At 55.0% G+C, this 27,160-nt stretch overlaps 2 protein-coding genes and 1 long non-coding RNA gene across 20 annotated transcripts in view; 2 read left to right on the forward strand and 1 right to left on the reverse strand.

The window, feature by feature from the left end:
- FES (FES proto-oncogene, tyrosine kinase) lies at positions 1-12,081 on the forward strand. Of its 9 annotated transcripts, none has more exons than XM_001169472.7 (19): positions 1-336; positions 829-1,050; positions 1,204-1,377; positions 2,757-2,853; positions 2,983-3,166; positions 5,630-5,767; positions 5,841-5,960; positions 6,164-6,286; positions 6,416-6,602; positions 6,725-6,808; positions 7,308-7,517; positions 7,880-8,002; positions 8,384-8,437; positions 9,018-9,136; positions 9,412-9,506; positions 9,603-9,726; positions 9,966-10,123; positions 10,248-10,370; positions 11,721-12,081. In XM_001169472.7, the coding sequence occupies exons 2-19, from the start codon at positions 838-840 to the stop codon at positions 11,861-11,863; spliced, it is 2,469 nt and encodes an 822-aa protein (XP_001169472.2). In that variant the 5' UTR covers positions 1-336; positions 829-837; the 3' UTR covers positions 11,864-12,081. The 9 variants fall into 9 exon arrangements, with proteins under 9 accessions (XP_001169472.2, XP_063651449.1, XP_009428113.2 ...); XM_063795379.1 differs by having other exon boundaries at positions 103-336; positions 7,826-8,002; XM_009429838.5 differs by lacking the exon at positions 7,308-7,517 and having other exon boundaries at positions 103-336.
- LOC129137252 (uncharacterized) lies at positions 11,090-18,927 on the reverse strand. The gene is made up of 3 exons (XR_008539671.2): positions 18,847-18,927; positions 17,468-17,566; positions 11,090-12,284 (listed from the first exon to the last, which is right to left on the reverse strand). It is a non-coding gene; the product is annotated as an uncharacterized LOC129137252 (long non-coding RNA).
- Positions 18,649-27,160, forward strand: part of MAN2A2 (mannosidase alpha class 2A member 2) — an 18,265-nt gene continuing 9,753 nt past the window's right edge. For 2 of the 10 annotated variants that reach the window (XM_009429842.5, XM_063795375.1), the window contains exons 1-12: positions 18,649-18,850; positions 19,555-19,756; positions 20,514-20,663; positions 21,582-21,839; positions 21,910-22,054; positions 22,176-22,347; positions 22,703-22,830; positions 23,073-23,246; positions 23,643-23,829; positions 25,660-25,837; positions 26,418-26,620; positions 26,829-27,011. In XM_009429842.5, coding sequence (XP_009428117.2) covers positions 20,532-20,663; positions 21,582-21,839; positions 21,910-22,054; positions 22,176-22,347; positions 22,703-22,830; positions 23,073-23,246; positions 23,643-23,829; positions 25,660-25,837; positions 26,418-26,620; positions 26,829-27,011 — 1,760 coding nt within the window. In that variant the 5' untranslated portion in view covers positions 18,649-18,850; positions 19,555-19,756; positions 20,514-20,531. Of the gene's footprint in view, positions 18,851-19,109; positions 19,300-19,323; positions 19,757-19,849; positions 20,059-20,513; positions 20,664-21,581; positions 21,840-21,909; positions 22,055-22,175; positions 22,348-22,702; positions 22,831-23,072; positions 23,247-23,642; positions 23,830-25,659; positions 25,838-26,417; positions 26,621-26,828; positions 27,012-27,160 lie in introns of those variants that run through there. The other 8 variants (XM_016927436.4, XM_063795378.1, XM_063795376.1 and 5 more) reach the window with 7 other exon arrangements.

Genomic DNA, 27,160 nt, shown 5'->3' on the forward strand with positions numbered 1-27,160 from the left:
GCGCCCCTTCCCGGTGTTCCCGGGGCGCTGCCGGGCCCTGGGGGCTGCGGGGCGCAGGCGGCTCTCGGCTGGGCCATTCTTTCCCGGCCCCCTCCTCCCTTCCGTTTCCGTGGCCGTGCGGCCGGCTAGAGGCTGCGGCCCAGCGCGGAGCAGGGGGGCTGGCAGGCGTCGGGGCCGTCGGGCCGGTCCCGCCCGCCCCTTCCCCTCCACAGGCCCGCCCCGGGGCCTGGGCCAACTGAAACCGCGGGAGGAGGAAGCGCGGAATCAGGAACTGGCCGGGGTCGGCACCGGGCCTGAGTCGGTCCGAGGCCGTCCCAGGAGCAGCTGCCCGTGCGGGTAACTCTAGCCCCGGGGCCTGGAGGAGCGGTGGGAGCGGGGGGCGCGGCAGGCAGGGGCAGAGCAGGCGTTCCGAGGGCCAGAGACCTACCCAGGTGGGGGTAGGGGCCGCGGAAGGGCGGGGATGGCCGCAGGGGCAGGGCTCAGGCTGTGGGCGCCTGAGGCTTCAGCTGGGGCAGGCTTGGCCTGTCGAGGACCTGGGCAAGGGTGTCCCTGTAAGAGGTGGTGGGTGGAAGGGCCTGGGGAGGGAGGCTCCAGGTTGGCTCCTGTTCCCGAACGTGCGGAGGAGACCCTGACGCTAAGGAAGCAACGAGGGCCAGTCCCCAGGCCAGGCTGCTGCTGGGTACCCATGTCTGCGTGTGAGCGAGGCAGGACCCCACCTCCTCCCTGTCTGCAGTCCATCCTGACCCTACAGTCCCCAGCCTCCTCGTCCCATGCCTCCGTCTCCAGCTGCTGCCTTGCCTCCAGGGATGGCCCCCTTTCTGTCCCCAGAACAGCACTATGGGCTTCTCTTCCGAGCTGTGCAGCCCCCAGGGCCACGGGGTCCTGCAGCAAATGCAGGAGGCCGAGCTTCGTCTACTGGAGGGCATGAGAAAGTGGATGGCCCAGCGGGTCAAGAGTGACAGGGAGTATGCAGGACTGCTTCACCACATGTCCCTGCAGGACAGTGGGGGCCAGAGCCGGGCCATCAGCCCTGACAGCCCCATCAGTCAGGTGGGTCTCTATGGGACTCTGGTGGGTGCTGGCTGTATCTGCCTTCTCCTTCCTCTCCTGGGGGCCCTCTGGGGCAGTGGCTGGAGATCTGGCAGGCCAAGGCTTGGGAGCCATTGTGCCCCCCTCCCTGCCTCCCCCATCTGTGCAATATAGTCCTGGGCTGAGATCACCAGCCAAACTGAGGGCCTGAGCCGGTTGCTGCGGCAGCACGCAGAGGATCTGAACTCAGGGCCCCTGAGCAAGCTGAGCCTGCTCATCCGGGAACGGCAGCAGCTTCGCAAGACCTACAGTGAGCAGTGGCAGCAGCTGCAGCAGGAGCTCACCAAGGTGAGCGGGCAGCACTGGGGCTTCGGTCATTTCTGTCTAAATTTTGAGCCTCGAAGGGGTTGTTTTGCACAAGAGGCCCTGGATTCACTGGGGAAGTGTAAGTCCCTGACCGCAGGCCTGGCTTGCTCTAACCTTGATGCAGCTTCCTCTCTTCCTTCCCCTACGTTGAGCTGGCTTGCAGCAAGGCCTCTCTGTGCTTTCTCTGTGCCTGGGCAAAGTGCTGGGAATGTAAGGATGAGTGACCGGTCACGTGCCTGGGAGAAGCTCAGAATCGGTACTCGCCTCCACACTGTGCCATCTGGCTCTGGGTTCTGAGAGTCAGGGAGAGGAATGAGGGTCAGTCTGTTTGCCTTCGACCTAGGCAGCCTCCTCTCAGGGCCCCAGAGACTGGGCAGCAGCATGGCCCCCCGAAGGTCGAGGACTCGGGCCGTGAAGTCAGCCTGCCTAGGTTTGAATCCCACCCAGCTCCTCAGTCTAGAGGCTGTGTGATTTGGAACTGACTATTTATCTGGGAGCCTAGTGCCCCCATTCAGTGTGCTGGTCACCCTCCCTGCACCACACCCCTTCCTCAAGTGCAGAGCCCAGCCTTGCCATGGACCCACAGCGGCCCCTGGTGGCCACCCTGGCCCCATTCCTCGCCCCAAAAGATCATCTGATTCAAGGGTGGGCCCATTTTTATAAAGTTTTGCTGGAACACAGCTATGCCCCTTTGTTTTCATATTGTCTGTGACTACAATGACAGTGTTGAGTAATTGTGACAGAGACTCTATGGCCTACAAGCCTAAAATATTTATTTACTATCTGGCCCTTTAAGAAAAAGACTGATCTAGTCGAGGAATTTAGCTCAGTTACAGATGGGGAAACTGAGGTTGGGCGCTTGCCCAACATATCCCAGCACATAAACAGGAGAACTGGGACGAGAACACTGATCTCAGGCTGTCATCTATTCCTACTGCCAAGAACATAATTTGCAGGACCCAGTGCAAAGTGAAATTGTGGGGGTCTTTGTTAAAAGATTGTGAGGAATTTCCAGGTGGCAATAATGGAGAATGAAACCAAGCACAGGGCCCTTCTACATGTGGAGCCCCATGTGACTGCACAGGCCGTGCACACCTGCAACTGGCCCTGCCTGCCACCAGGCTACCACTGTCAGTCCAAGGAGGGACCGTTGTAGCCTGTAGTCTACCTCTTTGCCTCCCCAAGGGGTCTGTCTTTAACAGGCCCTCTGATCTTTGACTCTCACGTCAGCAGCCAGCTTTCCCAGAAGTCTCCAGGTGCTCCTTGCCTGACGACAGGACCTTTCCAGGGCTTCACCCCAGGCAAGAATCTTCCACAACTGGGGACCTGCTGCCCTACACTGGCCTCTCCTCTCTCCCTAGACCCACAGCCAGGACATTGAGAAGCTGAAGAGCCAGTACCGAGCTCTGGCACGGGACAGTGCCCAAGCCAAGCGCAAGTACCAGGAGGCCAGCAAAGGTTCGTGGCTTCCCTTGCTGGCAGGGAGGGAATCCGAAGCCAGTGCTGACCTGTCCTTGGGTACCCAGAGAGTGGGGGCTGCCTGGGCCTCCATGCTGTCATCTATACCCCTTGCCCCCCTTCTGGCAGACAAGGACCGTGACAAGGCCAAGGACAAGTATGTGCGCAGCCTGTGGAAGCTCTTCGCTCACCACAACCGCTATGTGCTGGGCGTGCGGGCTGCGCAGCTACACCACCAGCACCACCACCAGCTCCTGCTGCCCGGCCTGCTGCGGTCACTGCAGGACCTGCACGAGGAGATGGCTTGCATCCTGTAAGCCCGCAGCCCCATCCCCTGGCCCCCACCCTTGAGCAGCCCTAAGCCCAGCTATCAGGCCCAGAGGCAGGACCCAGAAAATCCATTGCTGGGAAGGTGCTGGCCATGTAACCACATGAGAACGGGACCTGGGCCAAGGATTGGAAACAGGCAACTTACCTGTGAATTACACTATTCCAGGGTCTCATTATTCCAGGGTTTTGTTACATTCATTGAGCACTGTTCTGGGCTCTGGATTATACCAGAGAACAATGGTAGACAAAAACATCTGTCCTCAGGGATCTTTCGTGTTAGTGGAGTGAGGATGTGAGGAGCACTAAGAGCCATGGAGAAAAATAAAGCAAGAGAAGTGGATCGGGACCTGGGAGCACGGAGGCAAGGGAGGAGGTGACAGTTGTCCATAGAGTGATCTGGGAAAGCCTCTTGAGAGGTGACATTCAGAGAGGCCCCTGAGAGGGGTACGGGAGTGAATCATGGGGCTATTTGGAGAAAGAACATTCCAGAAAGGAGGACAGCAATTACACAGGCCTTGAGGTAGGAGAGTACCAGGGACTAATAGCCAGGAACCAGTGGTGCCTCTGAGAGTGAGGGAGGGGGAGAGTCATACACGAGGCTGGAGGAGGCAGGCGTCAAGGGCTACTGGGTGATAGAGAGTCTAGCAGGGCCATGGTGAGGACTTTGGCTCTGGGTGAACAAGAATGGCATGACCTGACCTCTGTTTTTTTGTTTCATTTTGTTTTAACTTTTTTTTGAGTCAGAGTCTCGCTCTGCCGCCCAGGCTAGAGTGCAGTGGCATGATCTCGGCTTACTGCAACCTCCGCCTCCCAGGTTCAAGTGATTCCCCTGCCTCAGCCTCCCGAGTAGCTGGAACTACGGGCATGCGCCACCACACCCAGCTAATTTTTGTATTTTTAGTAGAGATGGGGTTTCACCATGTTGCCCAGGCTAGTCTCTAACTCCTGGGCTCAAAGCGATTTGCCTGCCTCTGCCTCCCAAAGTGCCAGGATTACAGGCATGAGCCACCATGCCCAGCCCTGACCTCTGTTTTAATAAGGCCACTCTGGCTGCTGTGCTGCAAATAGACTTCAGGGAGCAAGGACGGAAGCTGGGAGGCCAGAGAGCAGGCTCTTGCCGTAATCCAGATCCAAGCTTTTGGCCACTAGGACGGGGAGGTAGCAATGGAGGTGAGGAGCGGTCAGGTCCTGGGGCTGTTTTGAAGGTGGAACCAGTGGGATTTCCCTATGGATTGGAAGTGGGGCATGAAATAGAGGAGTCAGGGGTCACTCTGGGGATTTGGCCTGGAGCAGCTGGAAGATGGAGTGGCTGTTAACTTATGTAGGGAAGGCTGTGGGAAGAAGAGGTTTAGGAGACAAAGATAGCAGTTTATTTATTTATTTATTTATTTAGAGATGTAGTCTCATTCTTTCGCCAGGCTGGAGTGCAGTGGCGCGATCTTGGCTCACTGCAACCTCCACCTCCCAGGCTCAAGCGATTCTCTTGCCTCAGCCTCCCGAGTAGCTGGGACTACAGGCGCGTGCCACCACATGCAGCTAGTTTTTGTATTTTTAGTAGAGATGGGGTTTCGCCATGCTGGGCAGGCTGGTCTCGATCTTTTGACCTTGTGATCTACCCGCCTCGGCCTCCCAAAGTGCTGGGATTACAGGCATGAGCCACCGCACCTGGCCTCAATTTTCAACTAGAGAGGTTGGGGTGTCTTAGAGCTAGCCAATGGGACATTTTGAGTAGGTGAGTGAGTACGTGAGGTTGGGGCCCAGGGGAGGTGCCTGGGCTGGGAGATATGGACGGGGTGGCAGCACGTTGATGGCTTATATGGTAGTGGATGTGCAGAGCTGGCTGCCCAGGGGAGGGATGACCGTAGCTCATGTTTACTGAGCACTCCCTGTACAGCAGACACTCTGCACACAGGATCTCAACTGGATCCTTTTTTTTGAGACGGTGTCTCACTCTGTCGCCCAGGCTGGAGTGTGGTGGTGCTATCTTGGTTCACTGCAACCCCCACCTTCCGGGTTCAGGCGATTCTCCTGCCTCAGCCTCCCAAGTAGCCAAGTAGCTGGGACTACAGGCATGTGCCACCATGCCTGGCTAATTTTTGTATTTGCTTTTTCAGTAGAGACGGGGTTTCACCACGTTAGCCAGGCTGGTCTCGAACTGACCTCAGGCAATCCACCCGCCTCGACCTCCCAGTGTTGGTATTATAGGCGTGAGCCACTGTGCCTGGCCCACTGGATCCTTATCACAACTGCCAGTGTCCCTCTTATACATATCAGGAAATAGAAGATTAGGGAGAGATTAAATAATTTGCCTAGAGTGGCATGGCTAGCTCGAAGTGAGGCAGGGGTCAACCGCAGCCCTGACTCCAAACCCAGGGTCCTAGGCCTGAACTGCCCAGCCTTGCCCAGCCTGAGGCTCCCCTGACTGGGGATCCCGTCTCGGGGGCAGGAAGGAGATCCTGCAGGAATACCTGGAGATTAGCAGCCTGGTGCAGGATGAGGTGGTGGCCATTCACCGGGAGATGGCTGCAGCTGCTGCCCGCATCCAGCCTGAGGCTGAGTACCAAGGCTTCCTGCGACAGTATGGGTAAGCCCCGTCCTTGCTCCTGCTGGGCCCAGGGCTGCTGGCCTGTCCACTGACAGGGCGCTGTCCCCCACAGGTCTGCACCTGACGTCCCACCCTGTGTCACATTCGATGAGTCGCTGCTTGAGGAGGGTGAACCGCTGGAGCCTGGGGAGCTCCAGCTGAACGAGCTGACTGTGGAGAGCGTGCAGCACACGTGGGTGGTGGCTTTGCACCTGGGCCGCGGCGGGGCTCCCAGCAGACCACGGGTGTTTATGTAGGCAGGGCTAGGTCGTGGAGACTGTCCGCACAGAGCTGTCACCAGGTGGCCGGGCTTGCTTGGCTCTACAGGGATGCACTGGACCTGGGTTGAGGGGGCAGGAGGGCTCGGTTCTAATGCTGCCCTTCTCTTGGGTGCAGGCTGACCTCAGTGACAGATGAGCTGGCTGTGGCCACCGAGATGGTGTTCAGGCGGCAGGAGATGGTTACGCAGCTGCAACAGGAGCTCCAGAATGAAGAGGAGAACACCCACCCCCGGGAGCGGTGAGTGGGCCCCTGCCTGCAGCAGCCTCCTGGGCCTCCCTCCCTCCTACCTACCCTAACTGCTGCTGGCTACCTGCCGCAGACCGAGCCCTTATTCTCACCCACCCTCCCACCCGCCCCTGCCTGCAGGGTGCAGCTGCTGGGCAAGAGGCAAGTGCTGCAAGAAGCACTGCAGGGGCTGCAGGTGGCACTGTGCAGCCAGGCCAAGCTGCAGGCCCAGCAGGAGTTGCTGCAGACCAAGCTGGAGCACCTGGGCCCCAGCGAGCCCCCGCCTGTGCTGCTCCTGCAGGATGACCGCCACTCCACGTCGTCCTCGGTGAGCTGCCCCATCCGCGGCCGCTGCCCGCCACCGACCTGCCCACCTGGGGCTGCGCTCCTCATTTTCGCCCTCCCCCTCCCTAAGCCTGGCCACCCGCTGACGTCTGTCCCTGGCCTCAGGAGCAGGAGCGAGAGGGGGGAAGGACACCCACGCTGGAGATCCTTAAGAGCCACATCTCAGGAATCTTCCGCCCCAAGTTCTCGGTGAGTGGCGCCCAGCCTGGGCCCCCCTACTGTTGTGTTTCGAGTTTAATCACTGGGATGTCCTAGAGAGGAGGCTCTGCCCAGGCTGCTTGTATTGGGAAGTTCCTCTCTTCCCTGGGATTCCAGGCTGCAGATGTCCCCAGACCCTGCCACCCCTGTGACCCCTCCCTTTCCATCGCCCCAGTGTGCTAAAGGGACCAGCAACCTCGACTATTCCATGGCTCTCCCTGCTTCAGGAGTGGTTGGGGGCCTGTGGCCTGGAGGAGGAGGCACCAGCTTGGTTTGGGGTCTTCCTGCCTGGGCTTCCCTTCCCAGCTCTGCCCAGCATGAGCCTGGGCCAGTCCAGTGCCCACTCCAGGGGCCTGTGGATGGCTCTGCATGCCACTCCATGGTTGTAAGGGCTGAGGGCATATAGGGGGGAGAGAGAGACCCCTGGCTGCCCCCACGGCCTCTTCAACAAGGTGGTTAAGTGACTCCTCCTCGATCCTCCCTTGCCCAGCTCCCTCCACCGCTGCAGCTCATTCCGGAGGTGCAGAAGCCCCTGCATGAGCAGCTGTGGTACCACGGGGCCATCCCGAGGGCAGAGGTGGCTGAGCTGCTGGTGCACTCTGGGGACTTCCTGGTGCGGGAGAGCCAGGGCAAGCAGGAGTACGTGCTGTCGGTGCTGTGGGATGGTCTGCCCCGGCACTTCATCATCCAGTCCTTGGATGTGAGTGGGGCTGGGACCCGAGCCTTCCAGGCCTCACTCTTCCCCTCCCTTCCCTTCCCCAAGGGAAATGGCCTTTCAGGGTAGGGGGTAGCTGCCAGGTCTTGGATGCCTCCCTAGCAGGGCTGGCTGGAAGGGGCCACAGAGACCACCCTGTCCCTGCAACAAAATAGAGGCTTAAGTGTGAGTCCTCCCCTGGTGGGGCAGCAGGATGTCATGTGCCATCAGATGGCATCTTTTCTGGAGGTCTCTCTGCCCCTGGTCCTGGGCAGGCCCTTTCTCCCCTGCTGCTCTCCCTTTCCCCCTCCCAGGGCTCATGCCCCCTCAGAATGGAGGCTGCTGACCCCGGGTCCCCTGCCCTGCAGAACCTGTACCGACTGGAAGGGGAAGGCTTTCCTAGCATTCCTTTGCTCATCGACCACCTACTGAGCACCCAGCAGCCCCTCACCAAGAAGAGTGGTGTTGTCCTGCACAGGGCTGTGCCCAAGGTGAGCCTGCACCCAGCCTGGCCCATGCCACCTGTGGCAGGGCTTGGGGAGTGTGGGTCAGGCTCACCCAGCGTCTGAGCAGAAAGGGCTTTCCAGGCCCTCCGTCTACATACAAGATGCAGAGTGAGTGACCCTCAGGGCCAGCCTCGCTCTAGGTTTGGAATGTCAGGGCCACTCCTATGCCATGGGCTGTACACACCAGGTTGGTGCTTACCTGGTCAGGGCACCTGCCTGGACCCCGTAGTCATCTCAGTGTGCTCCCCACGTGGTCCCACCCCTGGTCACATATGGAGGCGCCAAAAAATGGAGGACACAGCCCTTCTAAGGGCCCAGCACCCCTTTTCTTCAGACTTCTGATCCTCTGTCTCCTCTCTTCCCCAGGACAAGTGGGTGCTGAACCATGAGGACCTGGTGTTGGGTGAGCAGATTGGACGGGTGAGTGCGCCTCTGCTGGCCTCCTCGTCGCTAGTGGCTTCTCCTGAGTCGCGCCTGGGCCCCCTGCCCTACCACCCAGAGACCTCCCTGCCCCATCTGATTCCCCACTTGTACCCCGACTCCCTGCCCAGCCCCCACCACACACCATCCTCCAGGAAACGGGACAGTACCTACCCTGAAAACTCCCAGCAGACAGCTCTGCCGGCACCCTGACCTCATCACCCCCACCCAGGCCGCCCCCGTCGAGCTCTTGTGTGCACGCAGGGAGACACCCTGTTACTGTAAGCCATAAGATACCTGTTTAGGGAAGAAGTCACTGTCCTAAAAATCAGAATGCTTTTCAAACCCAAGGGAGAGTGATTTTTGGATTTCCATGTCACTTCTCTCAGGAAGGGTGGCACATCGGAGGCAACTTTCCCTGCCTGCCCCATGTGCTCTCTAGGTTCCCCAGCGAGGGTCAAACTCCCAGAGAGCCTGGGTGAGGGGTCCGAGCACGGGGGCTGAGTAAAGAATGGGTAGGAAGCAGAGAAGAGAACTGCGGGACTGGGAAGGCCGTGGTAGGAGCCCAAGACCGTTTCAGGGGAACTTTGGCGAAGTGTTCAGCGGACGCCTGCGAGCCGACAACACTCTGGTGGCGGTGAAGTCTTGTCGAGAGACGCTCCCACCTGACCTCAAGGCCAAGTTTCTACAGGAAGCGAGGTGGGTGATAAACTAATGATCACCACGGGTCCCGCATACACAGAGGTTACACCACATGGCACAGTGTAAAGTGCTTGACCTCCGTGGTGGTGTTTAGTCCTCGAGGCCCCCCCATTGCGGGTAGTACCCCCTTATAGTGCCGAAGGGTAGAGGCTGCCCCAGGTCACACGTCCGGGTCTGCTGGCCTTGGAGGCCAAGCTCTTCTCCCATCATCCCTGGGGGGCCCTGGGGAGGCGGGCCTGGCCACGTAGATCCTGAGCAGCAGTGCCCTCCAGGATCCTGAAGCAGTACAGCCACCCCAACATCGTGCGTCTCATTGGTGTCTGCACCCAGAAGCAGCCCATCTACATCGTCATGGAGCTTGTGCAGGGTGAGCGCGGGGCGCTGAGCTCCAGGTAGGGCACGCAGCCTGGTCAGGTGGCAGCCTTACCTCAGGAGGCTCAGCAGGGGTCCTCCCCACCTGCAGGGGGCGACTTCCTGACCTTCCTCCGCACGGAGGGGGCCCGCCTGCGGGTGAAGACTCTGCTGCAGATGGTGGGGGATGCAGCTGCTGGCATGGAGTACCTGGAGAGCAAGTGCTGCATCCACCGGTGAGTGGGCGGTGGCCACGGGCCCTGCCAACACCCCCGACCAGAGTCAAGAGGTACCTATACCCCTAGGGCCCCTCGCTGGACCATCAGGCATCAGCTCCAGAGGGGGAGTTGGCCTCTCTGGTAGACAGGGGTGCCCAGGGCCGGGAGCAGCTTTTGTCCTTGGCTTTTCTAGAGTGTTCAGCCAGGGCTGGGCAGGCGACTGTTGGCCAAATGAGCCCCTGCCCTGTCTCACCCAGGGACCTGGCTGCTCGGAACTGCCTGGTGACAGAGAAGAATGTCCTGAAGATCAGTGACTTTGGGATGTCCCGAGAGGAAGCTGATGGGGTCTATGCAGCCTCAGGGGGCCTCAGACAAGTCCCCGTGAAGTGGACCGCACCTGAGGCCCTTAACTACGGTACCCAGTCCCTGTCTACCCTGAACTCCGTGGCCAGAGGCCAGGCCTGGGTCCTGCCGGCTGCCTCGCCCTGGCCCCAGGGAGGGTCCACTCACGCTGCCTCACCTCCTCGCCTCCTCTGCAGGCCGCTACTCCTCCGAAAGCGACGTGTGGAGCTTTGGCATCTTGCTCTGGGAGACCTTCAGCCTGGGGGCCTCCCCCTATCCCAACCTCAGCAATCAGCAGACACGGGAGTTTGTGGAGAAGGGTAAGCACCCTGTGATGACAGCAGCCTCAGGCTGCACCCTCTTCCAGATGCTCCAGCCGGACTCTTCTAACTCCCTTAATGCCAACCTTCCCACCAGGCAGAATAAGAATAACCTGGCCAGTGGCTCACGCCTGTCATCCCAGCACTTTGGGAGGCTGAGCTGGGTGGATCACTTGAGCCCAGGAGTTCAAGATCAGCCTGGACAACACAGTGAAACTCCATCTGTACAAAAAATACAAAAATAGACTGGGCACGGTGGCTCACACCTGTAATCCCAGCACTTTGGGAGGCCGAGGCAGGTGGATCACCTGTGGTCAGGAGTTTGAGACCAGCCAGACCAACATGGTGAAACCCCATCTCTACTAAAAATACAAAAATTAGCCAGGCATGGTGGCACGTGCCTGTAATCCCAGCTACTTGGGAGGCTGAGGTGGGAGAATTGCTTGAACCCAGGAGGCGGAGGCTGCAGTGAGCCGAGATTGTGCCACTGCACTCCAGCCTGGGCGACAAGAGTGAAACTCCATCTCAAAAAAAAACAAAAAATACAAAAATTAGCTGGGTGTGGTGACATGCGCCTGTAGTCCCTGCTACTCGGGAGGCTGAGGTGGGAGGATCACTGGAGCCTGGGAGGTGGAGGTTGCAGTGAGCTGAGATCGTGCCACTGCACTCCAACCTGGGTGACAGAGAGAGAGAGAGACTTTGACTCGAAAAAGAAAAAAACCTGGGCGCAGTGGCTCACGCCTGTAATTTCAACATTTTGGGAGGCTGAGGAAGGTGGATCACTTGAGTCTAGGAGTTTGACACTAGCCTGGCCAACATGGCAAAACCTGTCTCTACTAAAAATACAAAAAATTAGCCAGGTGTAGTGGTGCAAGCCTGTAATCCCAGCTACTTGGGAGGCTGAGGCACAAGAATCGCTTGAACCTGGGAGGTGGAGGTTGCAGTGAGCTGAGATCACACCACTGCATTCCAGCGTGAGTGACAGAGCAAGACTCCATCTCAAAAAAAGAAAAAAAAAAATAGAATATCCCTGTAGCTACTACTGAGTGAGCACCTGGTCTGTGCTAGGTCACATGTTATTTCATTTGCTCATCACTACATGTGTGGTAGGGATTAATATGTCCCTTTCTCAGATGGAAAAAAAGGCTGGCAGAGGGGACACAGCTAGCACGTGGTAGGATTAGGATCAGAAGCCAGGCCTCTTTGTCCTTTGGGCCCTTGGTGGAGAACAGTGCATCCTTCAGAACAGTGCATCTTAAGCAGCTCCTATGGCTCATGGTATCCCCCAGAGTCTGCCGAGGACCCTCAAACTCCCTCCTCATGCCTGGTGTGCTGTGCCTCTCCTCACAGGGGGCCGTCTGCCCTGCCCAGAGCTGTGTCCTGATGCCGTGTTCAGGCTCATGGAGCAGTGCTGGGCCTATGAGCCTGGGCAGCGGCCCAGCTTCAGCACCATCTACCAGGAGCTGCAGAGCATCCGAAAGCGGCATCGGTGAGGCTGGGACCCCCTTCTCAAGCTGGTGGCCTCTGCAGGCCTAGGTGCAGCTCCTCAGCGGCTCCAGCTCATATGCTGACAGCTCTTCACAGTCCTGGACTCCCGCCACCAGCATCCACACTGCCGGCAGGATGCAGCGCCGTGTCCTCTCTGTGTCCCTGCTGCTGCCAGGGCTTCCTCTTCCGGGCAGAAACAATAAAACCACTTGTGCCCACTGAACACTCCTGGCATGTGCACTCCTCTGGAAGGCAGGTCTCAGAAGGCACAAGTGCCAGTATGGTGGCCGTGGGGAAGGAGGAGGACAGGCAGTATGCATGGGGCAGAGCTGACATGATTTAGTAGCAGCTGGATGTGAGACATGCGGAAGGCGGGGGAGAGATCAGGATGATATACAGGCTATGGCCAGATGGCGGTGTCATCCCCTGAAATAGGATTATAGGAAGAGGATCAGAGCTTCGAGGAGGATGTTAAGTTTAGAGATGTTGCATTTTATTGGAGATAAAAGTGTGGGTGAAGCCAGGTGTGGTGGTAGACACCTGTAGTCCCAGGTACTTGGGAGGCCAAGGCATGTGGATTGCTTGAGCCTAGTTTGAGACCAGCCTGGGCAACATGGCAAAACTCCATCTTTACCAAAAAAAACAAAACAAAACAAAACAAAACCAAGAAAATTAGCCAGGCGTGGTGGCACACACCTATAGTCCCAGCTACTCAGAAGGCTGAGGTAGGAGGATCAGTTGAGCCTCGGAGGTCGAGGCTGCAGTGAGCTGTGATCACACCACTGCATTCCAGCCTGGGCAACAAAGCGAGGCCCTGTCTCAAAAATAAGTAAATAAAAATAATAAATAATTAATTTAAAATGTAGATGAATAGGTCTGGAAGCCCAGATGGAGATGAAGGCTGGCAATAGATGTGTGAATCATTGGCTTATGAATATTAGAGAGTAGCTGACACTATGGATGCGTATAACACTCACATAAAATTCAGGAGGAGACGAGAAGAGAGTTCCACTCAAAGAAGACTGATGTGGCTGACGAGGAAGAAAATGCTTTTGAGGGAGTTGTTTCTCAAGATGAATTTATTGAGGAATAAGATGGCAGACTGGGGAGCCTTCACCTCCTCCCCTAAGTCCCACTGAAACCTAAAAAGTCATCTGAAGTATTAACATCACCAAAAGCGAAGTTTGAGAAGATAAGGAAGTATGAACACAACTAAAAAACAAAGTGGGAAACATTTGTAATACAGAAGAACAGGGCAATGAAAACCTTGAAGTAAAATGGCCATCCCTCAAGAAAGTTCAGGAAATAGTTAACATCAGCCGGGTGCAGTGGCTCACACCTATAATCCCAGCACTTTGGAAGGCTGAGGCAGGTGGATCACCTGAGGTCAGGAGCTCGAGACCAGTCTGGCCAACATAGTGAAACTCCGTCTCTGCTAAAAATACAAAAAAATTAGCCAGGCGTGGTGGTGTGCACCTGTAATCCCAGCTACTCTGGAGGCTGAGAAGGGAGAATTACTTGAACCGGGGAGATGGAGGTTGCAGTGAGCCGAGACCGCGCCATTGTACTCCAGCCTGGGCAACAAGAGCAAAGAACAAAACTATGTCTCAAAAAAACAAAACACAGCAAACAAAAATCTATTTTGAAAGAGATGAGAGTGAGCCATATAACTTGTTTAAACAAGAGGAAGTTGTGTTGTCGTGTAATTAAATGAAAATACTAGGAAGTGAAATAATACCTCCAATGGAAATGGTAGAAAGCAGAACTGAAAAACTTCTGCTAGGTAGGATATGGTAGGTCTCTGCACGCCACCACTCCCATTGCAACCGCTAGGGAAAAAACAGCTAAGATGAAAATGTCTTTTTTTTCTTTTTTTTTTTTTTTGAGATGGAGTCTCGCGCTGTTGCACAGGCTGGAGTGCAGCGGCGCGATCTCAGTTCACTGCAACCTCTGCCTCTCGGGTTCAAGCGATTCTCCTGCCTCAGCCTCCTGAGTAGCTGGGATTACAGGCACGCATCACTATGAGCGGCTAAGTTTTGTAATTTTAGTAGAGACGGGGTTTCAACATGTTGGTCAGGCTGGTCTCAAACTCCTGACCTCAAGTGACCCGCCCACCTCGGCCTCCCAAAGTGTTGGGATTACAGGCATGAGCCACCACGCCTGGCCGAAATGTCTTATTTTTAAAAAGAATGAAGAGTGGTCACAGAAATAAAGACTGAATGGACTAAAATTTCAAGGAGGGAAGAGCCCTTCCGAGTTGAACTAGTGATAGGCAGCTATTTTCTTCCCTGAAACATTTGCCCATTTGGGACATGAGGATCAGACTTGGCCCAAGCAGAGAGACTCTACTGGGGAAGAGAGAAAGGAACAGTTTTTGGTGGTTGCAAGGAGTTGCTATGGATTAGGACCTAGAGGAGCACAAAATGCAGAGTGTTTTCCCCATGGGACATTTGCTGAGTTCTGAGGCAGTGCAGGAGACTGAGAAGGCAAATCCCACAGTCTTGCAGTGTTTAGAGAGGAGGCCTGGAGTGAACAAATAGCTGGTCTCCCCAACATAAGGTATTTGCCAGGTTTTGCACCTGTGTGGGTTGGGAAGCTAAAGAGCTCCCTTTAAATCTCTGAAGAGCAGAACTTTAAGATCTGAGAGAGACAGAGACTGACTAGGCTTTCAATCCAAAATCCAAGAGGGCCATTCCTAAGGAACAAGGAGAACCAGGAGGGGATTGAGTTTTACTGCAATTGCAACACTGCCCCAACCCAGTTCAGTACGTAATTGCATCGAAGTGACTAGCTCCTGTAGGGAATAACAAGATTTGAAGCCCCATCCTTCTTTTATACCCAATATGTGACATACAATTAAAAATCATAAACCATGCAAAAAATGGAGAAATATGGGGCTAATACATAAAAGAAAAAATAAATAAAAGCAGACCCACATGTGATCCAGACATTGGAACTGGCAAAGATTTTTAAATAACTTGGTTAATATGTCAAATAGAGAAGAAGATGGACAAAAAAGAAGCAAATGTAGAGAATGTCAACAGAGTTGGAATCTATTAAATGGATGAAAGGAGGCCATGGAACTGAAAAACACCCCTGAAGTTACAAACTCAATGGATGGATTTCATAAACATTGATAGAAGTAAAGGATAAAATCACAATCGAATTTAGAAATTAAGTCATATCAGAAAACAGAATTAGTGAACTTAATAGGTTAAAAGGAGGTACCTAAACTGAAGTACAGAGAGGAAAAAAGAGAATGGAAGCTAAGAAACATGGGACTATATGAATAATTCAAGTTACAGAAGAAGTGGAGAGAGAAGTTAGGTCCAGAAAGTTCCCAAACGTATATACAGCAATAAAAACAAACAAACAAAACACCACTAATATATGCACCGACATTGATGAATGTCAAAGACGTGGTTGGGCACAGTGGCTCATGCCTGTAATCCCAGCACTTTGGGAGGCCAAGGTGGGCAAATCACTTGATGCCAAGAGTTTGAGACCAGCCTGGCCAACATGGTGAAACCCCGTCTCTACTAAAAATACAAAAATTAGATGGGTGTGGTGGCGCATGCCTGTAGTCCCAGCTACTCAGGAGGCCAAGGCATGAGAATCACTTGAACCCAGGAGGCGGAGGTTGCAGTGAGCTGAGATCACGCCACTGCACTCCAGCTTGGGTGACAGCAAGACTGTCTCAAAAAAAAAAAAAAAAAAAAGTCATACTGAGTAAAGAAGCCAGACATGAAAAGAGTTCATACTTATGATTCTATTTTATGAAGTTCAAGAACAGGCAAAACTAAGTTACAGAGAAGTCAAAGCAGTGCTTATGTCTGGAGGGTCCTGATGGAAAGGTGGGTGAAGATGGAGGGGAAAAGGTTCACCATGGTGCCCTTACAACCATGTATGTCTCTACATGGGCCACATAGGCAAGGCTGGACCACAGTCTGACAGCCACTATGGTGTGCTTAGGGACTGCTTGGCCACTTGACACAGAGGAACATTTTGGGTAGATGGGAATGTCCTGCATTTTGATCTGGGTGGTGATTATGCTTGTGTATGTATTTATCAAAACCCATCAAGCTGTACACTTAAGATTTGTGCCACACAGTGTAAACTGTACCTCAGTTTTTAAAAAAGAACAACCAGACAACAAACAAGAATTCTTGAAAATTGAGATTATCATGCTGGGCGCGGTGGCTCATGCCTGTAATCCCAGCACTTTGGGAGGCTGAGGTGGGCAGTTCGAGACGAGCCCAACCAACATGGAGAAACCCTATCCCTACTAAAAATACAAAATTAGCCAGGCATGGTGGCAGATGCCTGTAATCCCAGCTACTCAGGAGGCTGAGGCAAGAGAATCACTCGAATCCAGAGGCAGAGGTTGTGGTGAGTGGAGATCACGCCATTGCACTCCAGCCTGGGCAACAAGAGCAAAACTCCCTCTCAAAACGAAGGAAAAAAGAAGATTATCACCAAAATGAGGCTGAGCACGGTGGCTCACGCCTGTAATCCCAACACTTTGGGAGGCCGAGGTGGGCAAATCACCTGAGGTCAGGAGTTCAAGACCAGCCTGGCCAACATGGTGAAACCCCATCTCTACTAAAAATACAAAAATTAGCTGGGCATGGTGGTGCGTGCTTCTAATCCCAGCTACTCGGGAGGCTGAAGCACAAGAATCACTTGAACCTGGGAGGCAGAGTTTGCAGTAAGCTGAGATCACGCCACCGCTCTTCAGCCTGAGCGACAGAGTGAGACTTTGTCTCAAAAAAAAAAAAAAAAAATTACCAAAGTGGAAAATTCAATAGAAGGGCTGGAAAATAAATCTCCCAGAACACAAGGCAAAATATGAAAAGACAAAGAGGATGATGAGCCCAGTCTAGGTCTAACACCCTAATAACAGGCATTCCAGTGAGTAAACAAACCTGGAAAGCTGTTCCTGATGGTGATAAAAGAAGTGGCAGTCGAGTGCAGTGGCTCATCCCTGTAATCACAGCACTTTGGGAAGCTGAGGCAGGAGGATCAAGGCCAGGAGTTCAAGGCTGCAGTGAACCATGATCACACCACTGCACGCCAGCCTGGGTGACAGACAAGAGCTTGTCAAAAAAAATAAAAAAAATAAAAAGAGCTGGGCACTATGGCTCATATCTATAATCCTGGAACTTTGGAAGGCCAAAGTGGGAGGATCGCTTGAGCCCAGGAGTTGGAGAACAGCCTGGGCAACACAGTGAGACCCCCCCACCCACCACAAAAAATAAAAAAATTAGGGCCGGGCACAGTGACTCACGCCTGTAATCCCAGCACTTTGGGAGGCAGAGGCAGGTGGATCACCTGAGGTCAGGAGTTCGAGACCAGCCTGGACAACATGGTAAAACCCCGTCTCTACTAAAAACACAAAATTAGCCAGGTATGGTGGCACGTGCCTGTAGTCCCAGCTATTTGGGAGGCTGAGGCAGGAGAATCGCTTGAACCTGGGAGGCGGAGGTTGCAGTGAGCCAAGATCGTGCCATTGCACTCCAGCCTGGGCAACAAGAACGAAACTCCGTCTCAAAAAATAAAAATAAAAAAATTTAAAAATAAAAAAATTAGCTGGGTGTAGTGGCACATACCTGTAAGGCTCAGCTACTCAGGAGGCTGAAGTGGGAGGATGGCTTGAGTCCGGAAGGTCAAAGATGCAGTGAGCTGAGATGGTGCCACTGCACTCCAGCCTGGGAAACAGTGAGATATTGTCTCAAAAAAAAGAAATGGTCGTTAAATAAGAGATAGCATTGATCATTCTCAGCAAACTAACACAGGAACAGAAAACCAAATACCGCATGTTCTCACTAATAAGTGGGAGTTAACAATGAAAACACATGGACACAGAGAGGGGAACATCACACACCGGGGCCTGTCGGGGGTTGGGGGCAAGGTGAGGGAGAGCACCTAATGTATGTGGGGCTTAAAACCTAGATGATGGGTTGATGGGTGCAGCAAACCACCATGGCACATGTATACCTATGTAACAAATCTGCATGTTCTGCACATGTATCCCAGAACTTAAAGGAAAATTTTTAAAAATGAGATGGCATTATATATCTCATTAATCAGCTAAAACATTGTTTAAGCAATATCCAGCAGTTTGTTATTGATGGTGTAAACTGGTACAGTCTTTTAGGGGAGCGATAGTGTCATCAGTCATCTCTGTCCTTATCTTTTGCCCAGGTAACTTCACTGTTGCAAATTCATCATTAAATAACGTCTTAATCTGTTTGGGCTGTTAGGACAAAATACCATAAAGTAGGTAGTTTATCAACAACAGAAATGTATTTTCTCACAGTTCTGGAGGCTGGGAAGTCCATGATAAGGCATAAGCGGATTCAGTGTCGGGTGAGGGCCTGCCTGTGGTGCACAGATAGTGCCTTCTAGCTGTGTTCTCACGTGGTTGAAGGGGCCGACTCTCGGGGTCATTTGATACCGGCACTAATCCCATTCATGAGAGCTCTCCCTTCAAACTCTGTTCACCCCCAAAGGCCCATCTCCTAATACCATCATCACCTTGAGGGATTAGGATTTGAACATGAATTTGGGGGGGTCACATTCAGATCATAAGTTATATATAACTTAAAAAGAACAAAAATGTGGAATTCATGGAGATGTTCATTGCAGTATGGATTACACTGAAAAACTGTAAACAACCTAGATGCCCAGTAAAAGGGAAACAGCCAAGAAAAGTCTGTCTTGTTCACTCGCTGGCAGGAAACATAGAGCAGGCACGGAAAGGAAAGGGACTCGAGGAATGCGCTGTACCGACAGGAGGCAGCACGCCTTTGCCCGAGGGGCGCAACGACAGAAACCTAAGGCTACCGGGGCCGGAGCCGGGTGAGGCAACGACAGAAACCTAAGGCTAGCTGGGCCGGAGCCGGGTGAGGCCGCGGAGAACGCACCCCGCTACGCGTCTGCCGAGACGGAGGCGGGCGTTTCGACCACTGCCCGATCATGCGCTTACTCAAGTAGGATTCCGAATAAATTCAGTCGCGCGTCCCTCCTGAGGTTCCGCAGCTGGCCAGGCCCGGCCCGGGCTGGTGCGGCTGCGCACTGCAGCCCAGCGGAGCGGGCCCGGGAGGAGCCGGGCGGGGACCGCGGCGGCCAGAGCTCCTGTCAGCTCCGCCGGGCACACGCAGGCCGGGGCGGGCGGCGCGGCTGTCCCCGCCCCGCACGCTGCTGGGCCCGGCGGCCTCAGAGGCTGGCGGACCCGCGCGGGGCGGGCGCAGCGGAGCGCGCCGGCGGCCCGGGGCCCAGCGGGAGCGCGGCAGCGGCGCGCGGAGCAGGGGGCTACGGGTGGGCGGGCGTCCGCCTTCGCCTGCGTCGCTGCCTGCGCGCGGGCCGCCGTCCCCGGGCGTGTGAGAGCCGGCAGCTCGGCCGACTGGGCCCGGAGCGGCGCGGAGGCCGGGCGCTGACGGTAACGGGCCGGGTGCGCGCGCGGGAGGGCTCCGGCTGCCCCGACAGAGGCCGGGCTCGGGCGGCGGGAGCGCGAGCGCCACTGCGGCGTCAGAGGGGCCAGGAAGGGACTGGAGGCTGCCTGAGGCCCGTACCTGGCGCCTGTCTCTGCGGTCCCCGGGGCTGACGAAGTCGGAGCGGGTGGGGAGGGAGCCGGGCGGGCGGCCAGAGACCTGGCGGCAGGTGCCTGCCCTCTGTGATCCAACTCTCTCCCCAGCTCCACCCACACTGGCCTGGACCCAGTCTCTAAGGGCTGAAAATATTGCCCGGAGGCTCCCGAGCAGAATCAGATCGCGCTAAGTAGGGCACAACGCAGAGGCGACAAAGCTCCTCGGCCCCAGGGCCCGCGGAGCAGACTCCGGAGCACGGTCCCGCCCACGCTCGGCTCCGCAGTTAGCGTCCTCCCTCCTCCTGAGCAGGCAAGCGGAGCCCGAGGGCGGTGGCGGCGGGGGGCACGGGGCCTCTGAAGTTGCCTCGCAGCTGAGCACTGGGCCCCGTCTCTCCCTTCCCAGGGGGCCTTCGGCGTCACTGCAGGCTTCCTAGGGGTCCCCTAAGTGCTCTGCAGACCGCGGCTGGAAGTTTCCCACTGCAGTAAACAGTAGAGGAACAGGGAGAACACACAGGGCTTGCTTTATGCTAGAAACACAAGCATCTTTCTTCTTTATTAGAAAGAAACTCATTCTGTGTTTCTGAGAAAGGATCGTGCCAGGCACTGTTTCTGGTGAGTGCCAGTTTGACCCGAAAGGGCACTGAGAAAGGCTTTCCTATCAGTCTCTTTGGGTTCTGGCTAAACTTTTAAATCAAACAAAATAGAGACTAGCTTATTCACCTGAAACTAGAAGCACATGGCCGAGGAGCCTGAACAGGCACCTCCTATCTAGGCAGGGAAGCTGTGTAATCAGGAGCTTGTGTGGTGCACTCCAGTCAGAGCTGGGACTCTTATCCTGGGCCCGTTTTTCATAGCACCAGCCAAGGGAGAGCGTCCTCTCCACCCTAGCGGCAGAGCTGCTACCAGGACCAGGTGGGCCAGCCCCAGATGTGCTGCTTGTGCTACTTGGAGCCAGGCAAATGGGTGTTCCTTTGGAACAGCCCTCAGGAACTCACTGGGGTATTTGGTGGAAAGACTGCCACGGGCATTTTGCATGTTGGAGCTACAGATGGTGTCCTTCCTGCCAGGTGTGTGTGGAGGCCAGTATGAAGCTGAAAAAGCAGGTGACAGTGTGTGGGGCTGCCATCTTCTGTGTGGCAGTCTTCTCGCTCTACCTCATGCTGGACCGAGTGCAACACGATCCCACCCGACACCAGAATGGTGGGAACTTCCCCCGGGTGAGTCGAGTCGTGCCTGGTTGCTAATTTCTTTGTATACAAGTCACCTGGGCTCAGGGTATGCACCTCCCACCCCCCCGCCTCCCCTCCCACCCCCCCCCCCGCTGGAGGGTAATGTCAGTACAGGACAGGAGCCTTCCTTCCCAATAGTCAGGTTTTGTAGAAACCCTCAGCTAAAAACAGTGATGGCGAAAAGAAGGAAGGAAGAAAAAAATGTCAATGGCAGTGAGTATTGTCACTCTATTCTCCTGAATTCTTTTCTTTCTTTTTTTTTTTTTTTGAGACAGAGTCTCGCTCTGTCGCCCAGCCTTGAGTACAGTGGCGCGATCTTGGCTCACTGCAACCTCCGCCTCCCAGGTTCAAGCAATTCTCCTGCCTCAGCCTCCCAAGTAGCTGGGACTACAGGAGCCTGCCACCATGCCCGACTAATTTTTGTATTTTTAGTAGAGACGAGGTTTCGCCATGTTGGCCAGGCTGGTCTTGAACTCCTGACCTCAGGTGATCCACCCACCTTGGCCTCCCAAAGTGCTGGGATTACAGGTGTGGGCCACCGCGCCCAGCCCCTCCTGAATTCTTGGCAGACATAGCTAATTGATTGCAGCATTCTTTGCCATTAAGCCCCGCTGAAATCCTCAGCACAGGCAACACCGATTGTTGAGAATAGGTAGGTGAAAGGAAATCTTTGCCATCCCTGAGCTAGAGAGTGATGGTTCTCCCAACCCAAGTGGAGTGTAGTCCTCAGTGGTGATGTGCACAGCTCCCTTTATCTGAACGGTGTCATCTATCCCTGTAGGCTCATGGTCTGGCTTTGACTGATGAGGGAAGAATTGTAGTCAGGCCTCAGCTGGTAGACCCCAAGCAGAGACCCTCCCTGTGGCATAAGGAGCTGTGTGTGATTGCTTTCTGGTTTTTTGGCAGAGCCAAATTTCTGTGCTGCAGAACCGCATTGAGCAGCTGGAGCAGCTTTTGGAGGAGAACCATGAGATTATCAGCCATATCAAGGACTCCGTGCTGGAGCTGACAGCCAACGCAGAGGGCCCGCCCGCCATGCTGCCCTACTACACGGTCAATGGCTCCTGGGTGGTGCCACCGGAGCCCCGGCCAAGCTTCTTCTCCATCTCCCCCCAGGACTGCCAGTTTGCTTTGGGGGGCCGGGGTCAGAAGCCAGAACTGCAGGTAAGAGTCAGAGCTGGCAGGGACGTACAGTGGCCGCGACTGGGGTACTGAGCTGCAGTTCACCTGGCAGATGCTCACTGTGTCGGAGGAGCTGCCGTTTGACAACGTGGATGGTGGTGTGTGGAGGCAAGGCTTCGACATCTCCTACGACCCGCACGACTGGGATGCTGAAGACCTGCAGGTGTTTGTGGTGCCCCACTCTCACAATGACCCAGGTGAGGGCCCTGCAGACTCCTGGGAGCTGGAGTGTGGAGTGCGATTTCTGATGGCCAATACAAGGGAGGGACGTCGAAGAAGATGGTGGCATCCTCAGGGGACCCTACATTGGCTCTCTAGGCTGGATCAAGACCTTTGACAAGTACTACACAGAGCAGACCCAACACATCCTCAATAGCATGGTGTCTAAGCTGCAGGAGGACCCCCGGCGGCGCTTCCTCTGGGCAGAGGTCTCCTTCTTCGCCAAGTGGTGGGACAACATCAATGTCCAAAAGAGAGCGGCAGTCCGAAGGCCAGTACCAGGCGGGGAGGCGTGGGAGGGCATTGTCTGAGCCCCAGGCTGGGTGGACGGGTCTTACCTTAAGCTATGGGTGCCAAGGTGGCAGGGAGAGGCCCAGAGAGCTGTGGAAGAGATGAGTGATGGTGGAGGGAGGGAAGGCAAAAACAGATAGAGGTTCTGAGATAAGCGGGGCCAGGATAGCCTGGAGGTTGGCTGTAAGGAAAGGAGGGCAAGTGTGTGTTCTCTTGGTCCTGGGATTGGGAGAACTGGTCCAGTGAGGCCAGTGCACACAGGCCCTGACATTTGCTGGTTGGCAGGACTGGGCAGAGTGTCCTGCTCCGTCCTGAGTGTGAGTCCCTAACTATAGGCTGGTGGGAAACGGGCAGCTGGAGATTGCGACAGGAGGCTGGGTGATGCCAGATGAGGCCAATTCCCACTACTTTGCATTGATTGACCAGCTCATCGAAGGACACCAGTGGCTGGAGAGAAATCTTGGTAAGTCCAGGCCCAGGCATGGGGGTCTGCCCCCTGGGCTGTAAGGCACAGGCAGGGGCTGTAAGGCACAGGGATCGGCAGGGGGTGGTTCCTTTCTAGGCAGATCCCACCATGTGGGCCTGGTGTGATGTCATCTCTCCACTCACTACCAGGATAAGAGCTGGGGTCCCAGCACCTGGAAGGCCGGGAGGCCAGCCCCTGAGGTGTGTTCAGGGCCTCTCTGGCTTCCATGCCCTGCCCAGGTGCAACCCCCCGCTCTGGCTGGGCAGTGGACCCCTTTGGATACAGCTCCACCATGCCTTACCTGCTGCGCCGTGCCAACCTCACCAGCATGCTGATTCAGAGAGTGCACTATGCCATCAAGAAGCACTTTGCTGCCACCCACAGCCTAGAGTTCATGTGGAGGCAGACATGGGGTAAGGCCGGGTAGGGTAGAGGGGGTTACTGCAGCATAGTCTTCACTGGGGAACAGCAGGGATATCAGAACTAAGACCCCCACTGTTCTTCAGAGCAGACCTGCGGGCACTGGTGTGGACTGCCAGAAATGGTCGCACCCTCTGGTGAGGGGAGGGCCACGTTGACCTCTGGCCTCTACGGGGCCTGCTGTCCCAAGGGCTTCAGCGTGCCCTGTGTGCCCGTTCCCTGAGGGAGCCCCTCTTGTCTTTCTCCCTGGCCTACACGCTCTCTCCAGCCCTAGGTCCAGTTACAGCCTCACGGTCTATCAGGGCTGCCTTTAGCCTGAACAGATCCTTGCCCCCCCTGGCGTCCAGAGGCTGCCTGCTGGTGGTGACCACGTGGTGTGTCTCCTGCAGACTCGGACTCCAGCACAGACATCTTCTGTCACATGATGCCCTTCTACAGCTATGACGTCCCCCATACCTGTGGCCCGGATCCCAAGATCTGCTGCCAATTTGATTTCAAACGCCTGCCTGGTGGGCGCATCAACTGCCCTTGGAAGGTGCCACCCCGGGCCATCACAGAGGCCAACGTGGCAGAGAGGTATCTGCTTCCAGCCCTTTCACTTCACAGAGGAATCGGGAGGCCTGGCTCTGGTCTGGGCCGTGCCACGTGGAGGGTGGGCTCAGGTGGTGAGTTGAGGCTCCTAGCCTCTGCAGCAGCAGCTCCTTACTGTCTCCTGAAAAACTGGAATGGCTCTCGCAACCACCTTTCACAGAATGCTTTTAGGTTCTCACATGAGTACTTCTTGATGCCCTAACAAACTGCCAGGGCCAGCTGACAACTTAGAGGTGAAGGATTCCCAGGTTAGATGTATGTTACAAACTTCAGGCTCATGTGCCTTCACTTAGTGCCAGTGTTCTGACTTGGCTTTAAGTCAACCACGAGAATCCTGTTCAGATCCACATTCAGTCCCACGAGATAGCCTCCAGCCTCTGAGAAAACAGACCTGTCCCTTTTGAGAGAATTTAGGGACCCCTAAAGATAGCACTCTTGCTGAAATCAGGCCCCGGGGGAAAGTGTTAGGTAAGAGTTGATCCAAACAGCAATTTAGTCAGAACCTTAAGAATACGACAAGTTGGATTGGTTTTTATGTTGCAATGCTCTGATTTCTCCCTGATGTCCAAGAGTTGAAATGTGACCAAAAGGGAAATAAAGTGGTCTTTTGTTTCCAGAAGTCTAAATGGCGATTCCAGGCAAGAATCTAGGGCTATGAGGGCGTGACTTTTCTTAAAGCAGCAGTTGTGATCAGTGAGGCTGGCCTAGGTTTACAAGAACAGGCCCTGAAAGGTAACCATTTTCTCCTTTGAAAGGCTTACTAGACTGATAAGTTAGGGGAAAGTGGTATTTGAGGAATCCTCTCATGAGAACAAAGTAGAAAAGTACAAGCTGGGCCAGCGCCGCTAAGTAGATTAGTTGACTCTTTGGACGGTGATATTTATAACATGCCAATTAAAGTAGGAAAGGGCTTCTGCTGATGTGCCACAGGGCAGTTTTTCTACTGATTTTGCCAATAATTTGGATGAAAAGAAAAGAAATGTTTATATATAGTTCCCATTATGTACCAGGCACTATTCTAAGTGTTTAACAAATATTCATTCATTGATTTTATTTTATTTATTTAATTTAATTTTTTTTTTTTTGAGATGGAGTCTGTCACCCAGGCTGGAGTGCGGTGGTGCAATTTCGGCTCACCGCAACCTCCGCCTCCTGGGTTCAAGTGATTATCCTGCCTCAGCCTCCTGAGTAGCTGGGATTACAGATGTGCACCACCACACCCGGCTAATTTTTGTATTTTTAGTAGAGACAGGGTTTCACCATATTGGCCAGGCTGGTCTTGAATTCCTGACCTCAGGTGATCCGCCTGCCCTGGTCTCCCAAAGTGCTGGGATTACAGGCGTGAGCCACTGCGCTCGGCCCATTCAATCCATTTTAATTCTCATAACATTATACGGGTACCTACGGATGTTATCCTTATTTTGCTAGAAATGGAGGCTCAGAGAGGTTACTTGCCCACGGTCACTGAGCTAGTACTTGTGGAGCTGGTGTGATGTGGCTCCGGGGTCCAGACCCTTCACTTTGGTGCTGCATCGCTAACTGGTGGGCAAAATGAGGCGGGAGTGTCAGAACCAGGATCCCAAAAGATCTCAACAGCCTAGCATAAAAAACAACATGCCAGCTGTCAGAACTGCCCAGAGAGCACCGGATTCCCCTGGGGCTGGGATTCATGTGCAGGAGGTGGTGTCTGTTTGCGCTGAACCACTCCTTGGCGGATGGGATGTCTTCTAGGGGCTTGCTGGCGGGATGGCTGTGCGTGGTGCTGTTTTACTGATGAGACTTCATGTTGGGCCCATGTTTTTCTTCCTGCCCCAGGGCAGCCCTGCTTCTGGACCAATACCGGAAGAAGTCCCGGCTGTTCCGAAGCAACGTCCTCCTGGTGCCTCTTGGAGATGACTTCCGATATGACAAGCCCCAGGAGTGGGATGCCCAGTTCTTCAACTACCAGCGGCTCTTTGACTTCTTCAACAGCAGGCCTAACCTCCATGTGCAGGTGTGAGGGGCACTTGACTGGGGAGGGGCCTCACAGTGCTGCAGCCCATCCCTTCCCGTGAGACCGTGCCCTGGTTCCCAATTCGGGCAAGGTGCCCCCCCCTTTTTTTTTTGAGATGGAGTCTCGCTCTGTTGCCCAGGCTGGAGTTCAGTGGCGCGATCTTGGCTCACTGCCAGCTCCGCCTCCCGGGTTCATGCCAGTCTCCTGCCTCAGCTGCCCAAGTAGCTGGGACTACAGGTGCCCGCCATCACACCCAGCTAATTTTTTGTAGTTTTAGTAGAGATGGGGTTTCACTGTGTTAGCCAGGGTGGTCTCGATCTCCTGACTTCGTGATCCACCCGCCTCAGCCTCCCAAAGTGCTGGGATTACAGGCGTGTGCCACCACGCCCAGCCGAAGGTGCCCCTCTTATGTCGGAATTAATTGCCAGGCTCCCCTACTTCTGTTAAGTCTAGAATGGCAGGATGTACAGTTCCTGCTTCTGAGGCCAGAGCCCCTGCCTCACCCCCGACTGCAGCACTGTGGCCACAATTTCCAGGAGGCTCTAGAACTGATGGGAGTGGGTTTTTGGGGTTCCCACAGGCCCAGTTTGGCACTCTTTCTGACTATTTTGATGCCCTGTACAAGAGGACAGGGGTGGAGCCAGGGGCCCGGCCTCCAGGGTTTCCTGTGCTGAGCGGGGATTTCTTCTCCTATGCGGACCGGGAGGATCATTACTGGACAGGCTATTACACTTCCCGGCCCTTCTACAAGAGCTTAGACCGAGTCCTGGAAGCCCACCTGCGGTGAGACCCTGTCCCCGCTTCCAGGCTGGAGGGGGAGAGTCAGCCTTTGGGGTTTAAGGAGGGGCTGGATTGGCTCAGAAGGGAATAGATAGGCCCAGAGGCCAGGGCAGGTAGAGGAGGGGTGGGAAGGAAGGAGGCTGGACTGGCAGAGTGTGGGTGGGCCCTGGCTAGTGGTGCAGGCTGGCAGCTAACTTCTCTCTCTGGGCAGGGGGGCAGAGGTTCTGTACAGCCTGGCTGCAGCTCACGCTCGCCGCTCTGGTCTGGCTGGCCGGTACCCACTGTCTGATTTCACCCTCCTGACGGAAGCTCGGCGCACACTGGGGCTCTTCCAGCATCACGATGCCATCACTGGCACGGCCAAGGAGGCTGTGGTGGTGGACTATGGGGTCAGGTGGGAGCCTTCTCTTTTCCCTTGTAAGCTCCCCTGCTCACTGTCCCAAAGAAAGGACATTGGGTGGTCAGGGGGTAGGCCGGCCTAGGGCTTGTCCTGCTGACAAGGCAGACAGCTTCCCTATGGTCATCTTCTCTCCTTCCCCTCCT

The sequence above is a fragment of the Pan troglodytes genome, chromosome 16 (assembly GCF_028858775.2).
Source record: "Pan troglodytes isolate AG18354 chromosome 16, NHGRI_mPanTro3-v2.0_pri, whole genome shotgun sequence".
In the NCBI taxonomy this organism is placed as follows: domain Eukaryota; kingdom Metazoa; phylum Chordata; class Mammalia; order Primates; family Hominidae; genus Pan; species Pan troglodytes.

Coding starts and splice junctions, on each gene's coding strand:
- FES (XM_063795379.1), top strand. CDS start 838: ATGGGCTTCTCTTCCGAGCTGTGCAGCCCCCAGGGCCACGGGGTCCTG. Junction 2,854..2,982: donor GTACCAGGAGGCCAGCAAAG/GTTCGTGGCTTC, acceptor CCCTTCTGGCAG/ACAAGGACCGTGACAAGGCC. Junction 6,603..6,724: donor GCCACTCCACGTCGTCCTCG/GTGAGCTGCCCC, acceptor CCCTGGCCTCAG/GAGCAGGAGCGAGAGGGGGG.